The sequence below is a fragment of the Puma concolor genome, chromosome A2, assembly GCF_028749965.1.
Source record: "Puma concolor isolate L17-30 chromosome A2, mPumCon1.1.hap2, whole genome shotgun sequence".
NCBI classification, from domain to species: Eukaryota; Metazoa; Chordata; class Mammalia; order Carnivora; family Felidae; genus Puma; species Puma concolor.
The window spans coordinates 28,969,866-28,983,802 of record NC_141668.1 but is presented as its reverse complement, the minus strand read 5'-3'; the positions used below and the strand labels follow the sequence as shown (position 1 = coordinate 28,983,802).

The 13,937-nt window shown below is 37.5% G+C and overlaps 1 protein-coding gene across 2 annotated transcripts; it reads right to left on the bottom strand.

Moving 5' to 3' along the window:
* Nucleotides 1-1,175: 1,175 nt before the first annotated feature.
* NDUFA5 (NADH:ubiquinone oxidoreductase subunit A5) lies at nt 1,176-13,534 on the bottom strand. 2 transcript variants are annotated; one of them, XM_025929636.2, is made up of 5 exons: nt 13,427-13,534; nt 13,057-13,101; nt 8,666-8,782; nt 5,035-5,100; nt 1,176-2,330 (listed from the first exon to the last, which is right to left on the bottom strand). In XM_025929636.2, the coding sequence occupies exons 1-5, from the start codon at nt 13,445-13,447 to the stop codon at nt 2,229-2,231; spliced, it is 351 nt and encodes a 116-aa protein (XP_025785421.2). In that variant the 5' UTR covers nt 13,448-13,534; the 3' UTR covers nt 1,176-2,228. The 2 variants fall into 2 exon arrangements, with proteins under 2 accessions (XP_025785421.2, XP_025785423.2); XM_025929638.2 differs by lacking the exon at nt 8,666-8,782.
* Nucleotides 13,535-13,937: the final 403 nt, after the last annotated feature.

Genomic DNA, 13,937 nt, shown 5'->3' with positions numbered 1-13,937 from the left:
AGTTTGTTTTTTTTAATGTTTATTTTTGAGAGACAAAGGGAGTGTGTGTATGTGTGTGTGCAACTGGAATAGAGGCAGAGAGAAAAGGAGACAGAGAATCTGAAGCAGGCTCCAGGCTCTGAGCTGTCAGCACAGAGCCTGATGTGGAGTTCAAATTCATGAGCCTTGAGATCATGACAGAGCAGAAGTCGGATCCTTAACTGACTGAGCCACCCAGGCGCCCTGTAAAAATCATACTCCTGAGTTGTAGTGCAGATTTAAGAGGGAAATCAGTCAACTACTTAGAATAGTGCCTGGCAAACATTAACAAATATTAGCTACTATTACTGTATTACAACTACTATTCTACCACTAGCATTTCTTTAAAAAATTTTTTTTTCTAAGGTTTGATTTTTCAGAAAGAGAGACAGAGCGTGGGGGGTGGGAGGGGCAGAGAGAGAGGGCTGAGCTATCAGCACAGAGCCCAACGTGGGGCTTGAACTCACAGACTGTGAGATCGTGACCCGAGCCGAAGTTGGACGCTCATGCGACTGAACCACCCCGGCGCCCTTACCACTAGCATTTCTAATGCAAACATCAATAAGGTCCTTTTTTTTTTTTTTAATGTTTTTATTTATTTTTGAGACACAGAGAGAGCATGAGCAGGGGAGCGGCAGATAGAGAGCGAGACACAGAATCCGAAGCAGGCTCCAGGCTCTGAGCTGTCAGCACAGAACCCGACGCGGGGCTTGAACTCACGGAGTGTGAGATCGTGACCTGAGCTGAAGTCCGACGCTTAACTGACTGAGCCACCCAGGCGCCCCCAATAAGGTCCTTTTAATCAACAGGCACAGAGAAGCTCTGTTGGTGAAATAGATAAGACACCCAAGAACCGTGGAAGTGGGGCTAAAACGTTGGAGAAAAGACACACCAAGTCATCTGTTTGTTATGTGCTCAAAGGACCTGAAAAAAATGGTTGGCTATAAATATAATTTATTATAGTGAAAGCAAATGCTTAGACCTGAAAAGGAAGCTATAAATCATAATTTCTTCTTGCCTCCACTTGGTCACTGAGTTCACAACAGCAACAGGACCATGGGAATGAGAACCCCTGGACTTCTGACTCCCTCTAAAGCTTTTCCCACTTCCCCCGCAGAAGCTTTCTCTTGCATTCAGACTGCTAAAAAGTAACTCAATCCACTTCATTTAATATTTATTTATCATTTAATTTACAGCGCTGTAAGGGGAGAAATATATTGGAAAAAATACAATTTTCTCATTCTAAAAATTCTGAATTGATTCTGCTTTGCCACAAGGAATGGCAAAACACACACATATGCATACAAACACACAAGACCATTATCTTGAAGTTAAAAAATACCAAATTTAAGTATTTAGAAATGATAGGGCCCAGGAAAAAAGGGTGAGGACACATTAAAAGTAATTTATGCCAACTGTTTCTTTCCTTCGATAGCATTTATTTTCGGTTTGATACCCAGCTGCACTCATATTAGAAACTTAGTGAAAACCACCTAGTGATTCTACTTTGAAGTTACAACCCATGTGACACAAAGATGTTCTGAATATAAGCCTGTTCATAAGTCAGATAAACTTTAGGAACTCGCCATGTCTCTTCTTTTACATAAATTCTATCTCTACCTTGATGTACTTTGGTTGATCAAGAAAACAAAAGGCTAAGGAACAGAAAACTAACTTCTTTAAATGAGACAAAAGGAAACATTTTTACAATGACTATAAATAAGTCTTCCTTTCAAATACCAAATCAGTTTCCTCAACTGTACAACTACAATTTGATGGTTTTTACTTTTACTACTTCAGCGATTTATAAAATTTGTCTAAACAACAATACTAATTAAGTATCTTTCCTATTTTTTTCAGGATAAAAACCATTAAGTGATGTGTTGAAGACATGCCTAAAAATACTTCACATTTCAACTATGGCTTCTGCATTGAAAATCTATAAGAACTTCTCCAATTAACTTTCCAATCTTTCCACAACCTCTCTGTTTTAAAAAAAAAAAAAACAAAATAAAAAAAAATCTTTGAAATAATTTAAGTGAATGCTTTACATATCAAGTATGGATTCACAAATCCCTATTAGCACAGTCATCAATTTTAACAAGTCTCCTAAATACGTTCTGTATTAGTTGTCTTGATTTTAGATATTAATAATAAGGAACATTTAATTACATCAGTTTCCCATCAACATGCTAGTCATTTAATGATGATTATATTGGCCATTTCCATTGGTTGGCAGGAGGCTCTTCCACTAAAGGCTCCCATGGTTTCCACCGTATCATTTTTCTTGCCAGACTTAGTTCATTTTCAGCCTGTTAATAAAAATTTTTTAAAAGAGCATTTGATTATACTATTTAATAGATATTTACCATAGCTAATGACTGAAATATAATTATCAGAACTATTATCATATTCATACCTAATAAGCTATTCTACCATCAAATGTTCTACATCATTAATTACCTTACCTTTCATAGCTACACAATCATGAGTAAGAAAAGATGGCTTTTGAATTTTTCTACTGATTAAAATTTGCTATTAGAGTGTTCAAAAGCTTATGTGGTGAGTTTTCAAACTAATTGTCTGTTTCACTATTAGACTCCAAATTCTTTGAGGATCAGAAGTATGTCTCTTTACCAGTGTGAATGGCTTTCAAACTTATTTTATCATGGCCCATCGTAAAACACAACAAACAAATTCTGCTGAAGGAACCACAACACACACATATACCTAAAACAAAACTAAAAATATGATTGCTTTTACTAGCTATGATACATTATTCTCTATTATATTTTTTTAAATGCTAGTCACAACCCATCTGATTTTACTGATCCATAATCACTTGAGATCCACAGTTTGTAAAACAGTGATCTATGGAATGTAGAATATCACAGGTGGACAAAAAATATTTGTTGATTGAATTAATTTCCTTATCAAAGGTTGTTATATTTACTTTTTCCCTTGAAACAAATTTATAACATATTTGACGAATATATTTCAGGTATCTTTTTATTTCACAATTTTTATACAACAAAAGACCTATGACAACTCTGGCCAACTTAGAAGAAAGAACACTATTAAAGACTTGTCAGGATGTCAGAGAAGGAATTCAAATACAGAGTAAGTGCCAGAGTCTATCACAGGCTGTAATTCTGTAGTTTAAAGCAATGCCTCGTTTATGCCAGTGGTACAAAACAGACAATCTGTGTGTAGCAGCAACAGTCTAAAATGTGTACAATGAATTAAAGAGTAGATTAAACGAAATCTGGAGGTGGAGGGATTTACTAATGCTGCAATGAGAAAACAGTATAAACACTAATTAAAAATATCCCTGACTGCCCTTTGGCCCAGGTCCCTCGAACATTTTTAAGCCCCCAAGGCGTTGTGTAGTGTGAGGAGGCTGCCTAACCCAGAACATAGCTGGACCCAGCTGCATGTGGCCCAGTGCCCACCCCTTCTCCCTTCCTTTAGCTTCTAACACACTCACTACCTTTTCCTTATTCCTCTCATGCTGTCTGCTACCTACATGTGACTACTGAGTGAGCACTGGAAATGCAGCTAGTTCAAATGCATATGTGCTGCAAGTACAAAATACACACTAGATTTTAAAGACCTAGTATAAAAAAGAATGCAAAATATGTCAATATTTTTAAATTGATTACATGTTTAATAATATTTTAAATATATTGGGTTAAGTAAAACATTATTAAAATTTAATCTATCGCCCATAAAACATGGAGAACTGCACAGCTGACTTAAAAATACTTATTGAATTTTAAGACTATAAGTGCATGATAAACTAATGTATCGGTTAAATAAAGTCATGATCAAAGGGAAATCTGACAGAAAGGAAAGAGGAACAGAAAAGGAAAATAAGTTAGCATCAAGTTCCCATATGGTACAACAGCTGGCAAATGAATAGAAAGGCCAGGAAAACAGGCCTTTGAATGACTGAAAATGGTCTACATTCATAAAAAGCCGTCTGAATGCCCTATTCCTCTTTTACAGAGTCATCTAACAATTCTTCTGAATTTGCATATCATGTCTGTTGGTGATATAACTCCCTCATCACCAATACCCCCCAGTATTTCCTTTTCTTTGTCCTTTAATAAAACACAAGAAAAGAATAAATCGTTGCATTTTTTTTAAATACAAAAATATGTACAAATTAAATGAAACAGAACTGAATATCAGACATATTTAAGGGGAGACATCTAAACCTATAATATGGGAGAGGGGGTTCTAAAGTGATGGGGCAAAGGGGCAGGGTGATTTAATCAAGAAAAATTATGAGAAAAGATACTCAGTTGAAGTCAAAAGGCAAAGAACAGACTAAAAAAAATGTGCAGACAATGATTAGTATCTCTTTTATTTGAAAAAACACTCAAAGAAATAAAGAAGAAAAATACTAAACACAAATGATAGAGTAAAAGCATTAATGACATGCTTTATATAAAACACAAGAACATATTTTAAGTTTAACCTTACTAATAATTCAGGAAAAAATGCACAACCTAAAAAAGAGGCATAATTTCCCCTGATTTAATTAAAAATTGCAGCATTCTTGGCAACATAGATGTGTTAATCCAACAAAAATAAAAGTGTATTTTAATTTTATGATTCACAAGATCTGTATCTCTCCATATTAAAAATATACTAAGCCTTTAAAATAAAAGTATTTGTATCTAAAAAGATAAAAGTGTCCATATAACAGTAACACTGTGTTACTAGTTTGAACTAAAGTAAGGCTAACAAGAACATGCTGATTAAATTCAAGGTGTTTCACACTCCAATTTTCCAACAGAAGCCTCATAAATTCATGCATAATTAATGATAAATATTTGACATATACATGATAGAAAGATTTCCTACATGTGATTATTCTTATATTTGAGAGTTGATACAAATAAAGAAATTCAGTTTTCCTTTTTTTCTGGAATGTCAGTTTTATATCTCTAAATATTGTGCCTCTGAACATTTAAAACCAAACATCTAACTATTCAACTTTTTCTTTACCTGAAGAATCACCTCTTCCAGTTGGCCACCCTGAAGTTGGTCTTCTAATTTCTTAACATCTGGTTCCTAAAATTTAAGGAAAAAAAAGAAAAAAAGATTTAAACAAAGGAGTGCAATATCTAATATTTAATTAGATATCTATATCTAATATTTAATTAGGATATTGAGGCCAATATCCCAATTAAAAAGACCCAAATATAAAACAGCACTTAATTTGGCAAATATAATTAATTTTTCTTTCATTGTACCCTTGCTAATGTTTGCCAAATATGTGGTGGAAACCCATTTCATCTCTCTACTATTTTATTGCTTTTCTGTCTTAATATTAACTTGCTTATCAACAGTAAGAAATACGATGCCCAATTCAGTCTTTCTAAAGTACAGATTTAAAAATACCACTTTAGGGGCGCCTGGGTGGCGCAGTCGGTTAAGCGTCCGACTTCAGCCAGGTCACGATCTCACGATCCGTGAGTTCGAGCCCCGCATCGGGCTCTGGGCTGATGGCTCAGAGCCTGGAGCCTGCTTCCGATTCTGTGTCTCCCTCTCTCTCTGCCCCTCCCCCGTTCATGCTCTGTCTCTCTCTGTCCCAAAAATAAATAAAAACGTTGAAAAAAAAAAAAAATTAAAAAAAAAAAATACCACTTTATTTTCTTAGTATTTCCTATATTTCCTCTGAGAGCACTGGTATTGAAAATAAATACTACCCTGTGACCCAGAATTCCATTCCTAGGTATACACCAAACAGAAAGCGTAATACATTAATCAAATGACATGTTCAAGAATGTTAGCACAAGAACAGTAGCACAAATTATAACTCCAAACTGGAAATAATTCAAATGAGCATATATAATTAATAAATATAGTATTTGGATATAACAGAATACTATATAGCAGTGAGAATGTACAAACTACAACCGTATGCAATAACATGATTCTCTCAAACACAGTATTAAGTGAAAGAAACCATGGACAAAAGAGCACAGAATGAGGATTCCATTTATAAAAAGTGAAAATCCAGGCAAAATGAATATTTCGTGTTAGAGGTCAGAAGAGTAGTTATCTTTAGGAGGGTAGTAACTTGAAGGGGAACGAGAGAGTTTGGGCATTCTGGAAATGTCCTTTTGATTTGGTGTTAACATGGGTGTGGTTACTTTGTGAAAAGCCATCAAGCTCTACACTTAGATGATGGCACATTTCTTTATGTACATTATTCTTCAATAAGAGGTTAAAAAAAAATACCTAGAAAATTCAATGACATATATTTATTTATTTATTTCTAGTCAACTGAGCTTTGTGAGAGCCAGGAAGTATGTACACACTTACACATACATTAAGTAAGGTGTTAAGTAGGATGGTTTTTTGGCCCACAAATGGAATGAAAAGAGGGAGAAAAAAACAAAGATATTTTCTACAGGAATTGGCATGTTTCTGCCTCAGGGCATCTGCTGGCTGCCCAGGGATATCTGCATGGCTTGTTCTTTACTTCCATCGCTCATATATCACCTTCTTAGTAAGGATCACTAGGATAATAATTTATATTGTGGTGGGCTAAATAATGCCCCACAAAATGTACATGACCTAATCTCTGAAACCTATGAATGTTACCCCGTATGGCAAGTACTTTGTAGATGTTAATTAAAAATCCTGAGACAGGCAGATTATTCTAAAATAGCTAAGTGGGTCCAAATACAAGTGTCCTTATAAGACAAACGCAGAGGGAAATTATGCATAGAAGGGAAAGTAATGTGACCACAGAGGCAGAGATTAGGGTGATGTGGCCATAAGCCACGAAATGCTAAAAACCACCAAAGCTGAAGAGTCAAGGAACAGATTCTCCCCTAGAACCTCTAAAGCAAGTGTAGCCCTGTTGATAACCTTGATTTGGGCCCTTGATACTAACTTTAGAGTTCCGGCTTCCAAAAATGTAAAAGAATAAATTTCTACTGTTTTAAGCCACTAAGTTTATTAGAAGAGGCACAGGAAACAAATACATATTGTAACATCCCTGACCCTGAAACACATCATTCTCTTTTTCCATTTTTCCTTCACTGCACTTAACTATCTTCTAACATGCCATGTAATGACTTTCTTTATTTCCTTAATTCTTTGCCTCCCACCATTAATGTGTAATCTCCAAGAAAGCAGGGATTTTTATGTTTTGTTCACTTCCTTATACGCACTAGCTTCCATGCCTACAACCACACATGGCATATAACAGGCATTCAGTGGTTCTTGAATAAATAATAGTTGGAAAAGAAAGGGTGGGGGAAAGCAGATGAACATGTTTGAGAAAGACTGTCTAACTCAGAATTAACTAAGTTTTAAAGCCAAAATTCAGGGGCATGTGGGCAGCTCACTCAGTTAAGCATCCAACTTCAGCTCAGGTCGTGAGTTCATGGCTCTTGAGTTCAAGCCCTGCCTCGGGTTCTGTGCTGACAGCTCAGAGCCTGGAGCCTGCTTCGGATTCTGTGTCTCCTGCTGTCTCTGCCCCTCCCCCACTCACACTCTCTCTGTCTCTGTCTCTCTCACGCTCTCAAAAATGAATAAACATTAAAAACAAAAAATAAAGCCCTTTTTTTTTTTAATGTTTATTTATTTTTGAGACAGTGAGAGACTGTCTTCTTCTGTGCTTTCCTTCCATCCTTTTTCCCTTTCATTCAGCAAACTCCTGTCCACTAAGTGCTTTCCTTCTGCAGGCCACTATTAGATACTGGAGTGGAAGAATAAGGTCAAGTCCCTTCTGTAGGCTAACATTGTCGCTGCTTCTTTTACCTCTTTTCCCTCTCAAGTCCTTCATGAACGGGGGAGGGTCAGAGAGAGAGGGAGGCACAGAATTTGAAGCAGGCTCCAGGCTCTGAGCTGTCAGCACAGAGCCCAACACAGGGCTCGAACTCAAGGACCGTGAGATCATGACCTGAGCCGAAGTCGGATGTTCAACCGACTAAGCCACCCAGCTACCCCTAAAGCCCTTCTTTTAAAAAAATAAAATAAAAAATAAAAAAATTGGAGCAGAGGGCCAATCTTATGACCTCATTAACCTTAATTACCTCTGTAGAGGTTCCTAACCTAACACCGAGGGTTAGGGCTTCAACAGATGAATTTGGGGAGGGTGTGGGTACATATTCAGCCCATTAACAATGCTTGATATAATTTCTGGTAGTTAAGAGACTAACCTGGTCTCTTTGCAACAAAGCACTTTTTAAAATAGTTATTTCTGACGATTTTCTTTAAACACAACACACATTTTTTGTTTGTTTTGCTTTCATTTTCTTCTTTACTCTGAAACTAGAGAAGAGATAAGACTGACATATCTATAAATAAATCAACAATCAGTGAAGGACTTGAGAGGGAAAAGAGGTAAAAGAAGCAGCGACAATGTTAGCCTACAGAAGGGACTTGACCTTATTCTTCCACTCCAGTATCTTATAGTGGCCTGCAGAAGGAAAGCACTTAGTGGACAGGAGTTTGCTGAATGAAAGGGAAAAAGGATGGAAGGAAAGCACAGAAGAAGAGAAATGAAAGGAAGTATGCAGAATATGCAAAACACAAGCACCTGATTTTTTTGTTGTTGTTGTTAATGTTGCACCGGAAACCATAAATCCAAGAAAGCAAAATCAAGTCATCTACTTACCGCTTTAACCATACTCAACTTTTCATTTGTAATCTGTTCTGTATACTTTCTATATGCTGCATTTTTAGGAATTTGCTCAAGAACATCAAGAATCTTTGTGTACAGTATTCTTAGCCTCTGAAAAGACAAATCACATACATTTCCAGTTTAAAATACCACCAGATTTAATGGAACACTTTAAAGTCTCATGAAGTATTTAAAAAAACCTCACTTCTGATTTTTACAAAGCATTTAACTCTTCTTTGCTACAATTGCTTCATGCCTGTGCCCTATAAAACCATCCCCTTTAAAACTATGAGTATAGTGAACCCTTGAACAATGCTGGGGTTATGGGGTCAATCCCTGTCATGGCTGAAAATCCACACAGAACTTTTGACTCCCCAGAAACTTGACTAGTCATAGCCTACTACTGACTGGAAGCCTTATCAATAACATAAACAGTTAACACATATTTTGTATGTTGTATGTATCATATATTGTATTCTTACAATAAAGTTAAGCTAGAGAAAAGAAAATGTTATTAAGAAAATCATCAGGAAAATATGATTACAATACCATACTGTATTTATTGAAAAAAATCTGCATATAAGTAGACCCATGCAGTTCAAACCTGTATTGTTCAAGCGTCAACTGTACAAATATGGATAGTTTTCATGCTCCATGAACAAAAGTTGTATATAATTTAAAGGTATAATAACAAGTAAAAATAAAACTGCATCCTAACTTATTGTTAATGATCTATTTGAAAATCAACTCATTTACTAAATCATTATTTCTCAATTTGAGATCCTAAGCACTCAAATTCAGATTTTCCCCCCAAGTTTTCTTATTTGAATTTCTGTAGAAATAAAAAATACAGGGGCATCTGGGTGGCTCAGTTAGTAAAGCTCTTGATTTCAGCTCAGATCAGGATCTCATCATCATGAGATCAAGACCCCCATCAGGCTCTGTGCTGGATGTGGAGCCTGCTTCAGATTCATTCATTCTTTCTTTCTCTCTCTCTCTCTCTCTCTCCTCCCCCCTTACATTATTTTAGATAACTCCCTATATGCGTAAAATATGCAATGCTAATCAGGATGATCAAATTTAACTAAATGTAATCATGATATTTCAGCTTTATAATGACTGAGTTGGTACCATGTTAATGAAGGTTTCACCACAAGCTTAATAGAGAAAAGGAGCAAGAGAACTGAGTCACTGCACAGCACGTATTGAAGCACAGTGAACTTAAAGTTCACAAACAGTGGTTAGTAGTAAAGTCACATGGTTAGAAGTCGTTAAGCAGATCCTGACTCATGACAGTTCATAAATAACAAGTATAATCATAAATATACATACATAATTATTTTTTATTTCCTTGTATTTAATTTGAAATTTTAGTTTAATTGTATAAAATCGATAGGTACTAATACCTACTTCTATTTGTATATATTCACAATATACATATGAATAAACAAACAAACCTTGAGGGCCTCTAATTGTTTTTCTTAAAAAATAATCTGCATATTTAGACATTATTTATATATTTGAATATGATATCCAATAATAGAGGGTATTTTTAATTATACTAATTTAGACCTTGTCAGATAACATATAATCCAAATTATGTGTGGGTTTTTGCCCTCATCTCTTCTTAATTTTAGCAAAGGATATGGCAATAGAAAGGCCTGATAAGAGACTTGGGTTCTAAAATGGAGATGTTAATAATACCCGCTTCAGGGGTTGTTGTGTAACTTAACAGTACCAGGCACACATTAACTTTCAGTACGTGTTAGCATTATTATTATTCTGTTGGAGGGAGTCACTTCAGCAGATATCAGAGAAAAGGTTCAAGAAAAAGCAGCATCTGAGACAGACCTGGAGAAACGGTAGGACTTGGACACTTAAAGATGTAGAAAAAAGCAATCTTACACATAGAATACACACAAAGGATTGAATAGCAGGAAAAAAAGGAACACAGTAAGTATACAGTTGTATTTTTCTTGAACTATGCTATCCAGTAAGGTAGTTACTGGCCAAATATGGCTACTGACTACTTGAAATGTGGCTAGTCTGAAATACGATGTGCTGTAAATGTAAACATACAGTGGACTTTGAAAATCTAGTATAAAAATAAAAAATATTACTTTTTATATCGAATATATACCGAAATATTTTGACTATGTTAGGTAAAATATGTTGTTAGTTTTTACATTTTTCTTTTAAAAAAAAAGTGAATCCCAGAAAACGTAAAATTACAAACATGGCTTACATTTATAATTCACATTATATTTTTATTGGACAGCCTGTGGCTAGAATATAGAACACATAGGAAATGTATAGGAGATAAAGTTAGAGAAAAACTGAGTCAGACTGTAAGTGGTTTTGTGTGCCACATTAAAGCATTTGGGATTATTCTGTGGGCAATTAAATGATTTAGGAAAATTATATGATTAGATTTGTGTTCCAGGAAACTTAACCTGTAGTAGTGACTTAAAGGACTCGATGGAGGAGAAAAAGGCAGAAAGGCCAGCAGGATAGTTGCTGTAATTGTCTACACATAAGAGAATAAAGAGGTAAGACTGGAGAGCTATTACAGAAAAGGATCAACAGAACTTGTCGCTGAAATAAACATGAAGGAAGATCCAGGGAAAAGAGAAGTACCAACTGTGATGTCCAGCTCCAGCCTGGAGAGTAGGAAGACTCATCATCATCAGGAAAAATAGAGTCCACAGTAAAAGAAATAGATTTAGAAAGGGAAAACCAGGAGTTCAGTTTTAGACAATAACCAGCCATTATCAACTCATAATTAAGACATTCATCCAACAAACCTTATGTTTTCTGAGCACATACCATGTGCTAGTTAGTCACAGCTCTAGCAGTGAACAAATGGAATGAAAAATCCCTGCCTTCACAAAAATCTGCCTTCTAATAGAGAGTCAATGAGCAGGATAAATTAGTAGAATACAGTATGTAGAATCGTGATCTGGAGGGCCTCTGTTAGGACTCTTTTAGAGTGAAATTGAAAGCCACTGGAGGGTTGTGAAAAGTGACATGACCTGACTCACAAGCAGGCTGACTCTAGCTTGGGTGAAAAAAGACCAAACTGAAACGGTGACAAGAAGCGAGAGGCAGTTAGGAAGCAAATGCAATTATCCACAGCTTGATGATGGTAGCTGAGAATACGGTAGTAGCAGAGGAGATAGTGAGAAGTACTCAAAATCTGGATACGTTAAAAGTAAAAACCCAAAGGATTTAATGAAGTACTAAATGTGGGGCGTAAACAAAACAAAAAAATTAAACATGATTTCAAGGTTTTTGACCTGAGTGACTGCAAGAATGGAACTGTCATTCATTGAGGTGAGCAAGCCTGCGAGAAGAACAGGTTTGAAGGAGAAGAATAAGAAGCCAATTTTGGACATTACGTTTGGGTTGCATGTCTGACATCCAAGTGGAGATGTCCACTAAGCAATTAAATATACAAGACTCTCATAAAGAGAGGTCAGTGATCCACAAAAAAATGTAAGAATTATCAGTGTATTGGTGGTATTTAAAACCACTCGGTCGGGTCCAGACAAGGAGACGCATATAAATAGAGAAAAGTCTCAAGAAGTCCCAAGAACCCAGTCTTAGCACTCTCAAATTTGTAAGTGGGATACGAGAAATGACCAGAAAAGGAGAAGGCAAAAAGAGTAAGAGGAAAAAAACAAACAAACAAAAAAAACCAGGATATTGAGGTGGCCCCAAGCACAAAGTGCTAGATGAAGACAGTGCCCAATGTGACAAGTGCTGTTAATGGGTCAATTAAGATGAGAAAGGAGAGCTGACCGTTGGATTTAGCAGCACAGAAATACTGACCTTGCAAAGAGCAGTTCTAGCCAAGTCTGAGTGGAGTGTGTTCACAAGGGAATAAGAGAAAATGGAGACAGTTAAGTACTGATTAAGTCTTTCGAGTTATCTATAAGGAGGAGAAAAATGGGGTGATTACTGAAGCGAGGAAAAGGATCGAGGATGGTTTGTTAGATACAAGCATTCTGAATACTGATGGGAAAGACCCACTAGAATGGAAAACTGATGACATAAGGGGTTAGTTACTAGAGCGATATATTCGGTAAGTCTAACTGTACTGAGGTCACCCAGGCAGAAAAGGGGAGGCGGGAGAAAAGGTGGAAACTGGAGATACAGGAACGGGAGGACACTCATAAAAGTACCAGCAAAGCCACGAGAATGCTACGGGAAAAGTCAACAAGAAATGGCATCGGATCAACGAGGTAGACACTGTTCTCGTCTCAAGACAGCTCTCAGGCTGAGCTGTAATTTGGGGCTTGAAATATCCGCATTCCGACAGCCTTTCAAACGAGGTCACAGAGTTGGAGTCTTCTTTGGGAACTCAGGAAAGAAGCAGCACGTACCTCGTGTGGACTCTCACACACAGCCAATCCCACAAGGCCCGTGGTCTGTTCAAAAACAAAAGGTTCACGCAGGTTACAACTCGGCGCGTCCACCACGCTAAGGAAGGGCAAAACCACCACTTCCCTGGCTAAAACCAGCCGAAAACCAGCCAGCTATCGGTCTCTCCGAGCCACTTGTTCGGAGCGTTTTTCTGCCTCTCCCAGAGAAGCTACTAAATCTGCCATCCCGGAAAGCACAGCACAACGAGTACCCCCCAAAAGCACCCGCAAGCCCGCGCCAGTTCCGGCCGCCACCGCAGGATCAGGGGCTATCGGGCTGACTCTAACCGCACAGTCTAAATTACAACAATGACCTCCCCATTCACCTTACCTTCTTCAGCAAACCCGCCATGACCGTGCCGACACACCGGGGACGCGCAGCCCTCTGGGAACCTCGCTCAGACCCGCTCAATCCACCACCGAGGCCGGCACACCGTCACCTAGGAAACAGCTTTGTTCCTCCCCCTCACGCACTCAGGCTCTCCACTGAGTCAAAGGCTGTGCCCCGCCCATCCCTAAAGGGAAAATTGACGCATGCGCAGTGAGTACACAAAGCTTCACAAGCAGGTGCTGGAGGAAAGGGATTTGGCATAGGAATCTTACGTCTCGGTTCCCGTCTTTGCCACCTCTGATGGCTTGCCCAAAGGCTACGGGAAACACTCCAAATTTCCAAACAGTTCCGACAGAACCTGCACTCGGCTTAACTTTTGGCGAATTTCTCAACCTCCTTTCCACGGTGTCGTATGTAGTAAAATGAGAGTGGTCGTCTGGAGGTATCATCTAAATGATCTCATGCCAGCCACGTTTCTAGGCTAATGCACCAAAGCAGTTTGCAGTGTGAG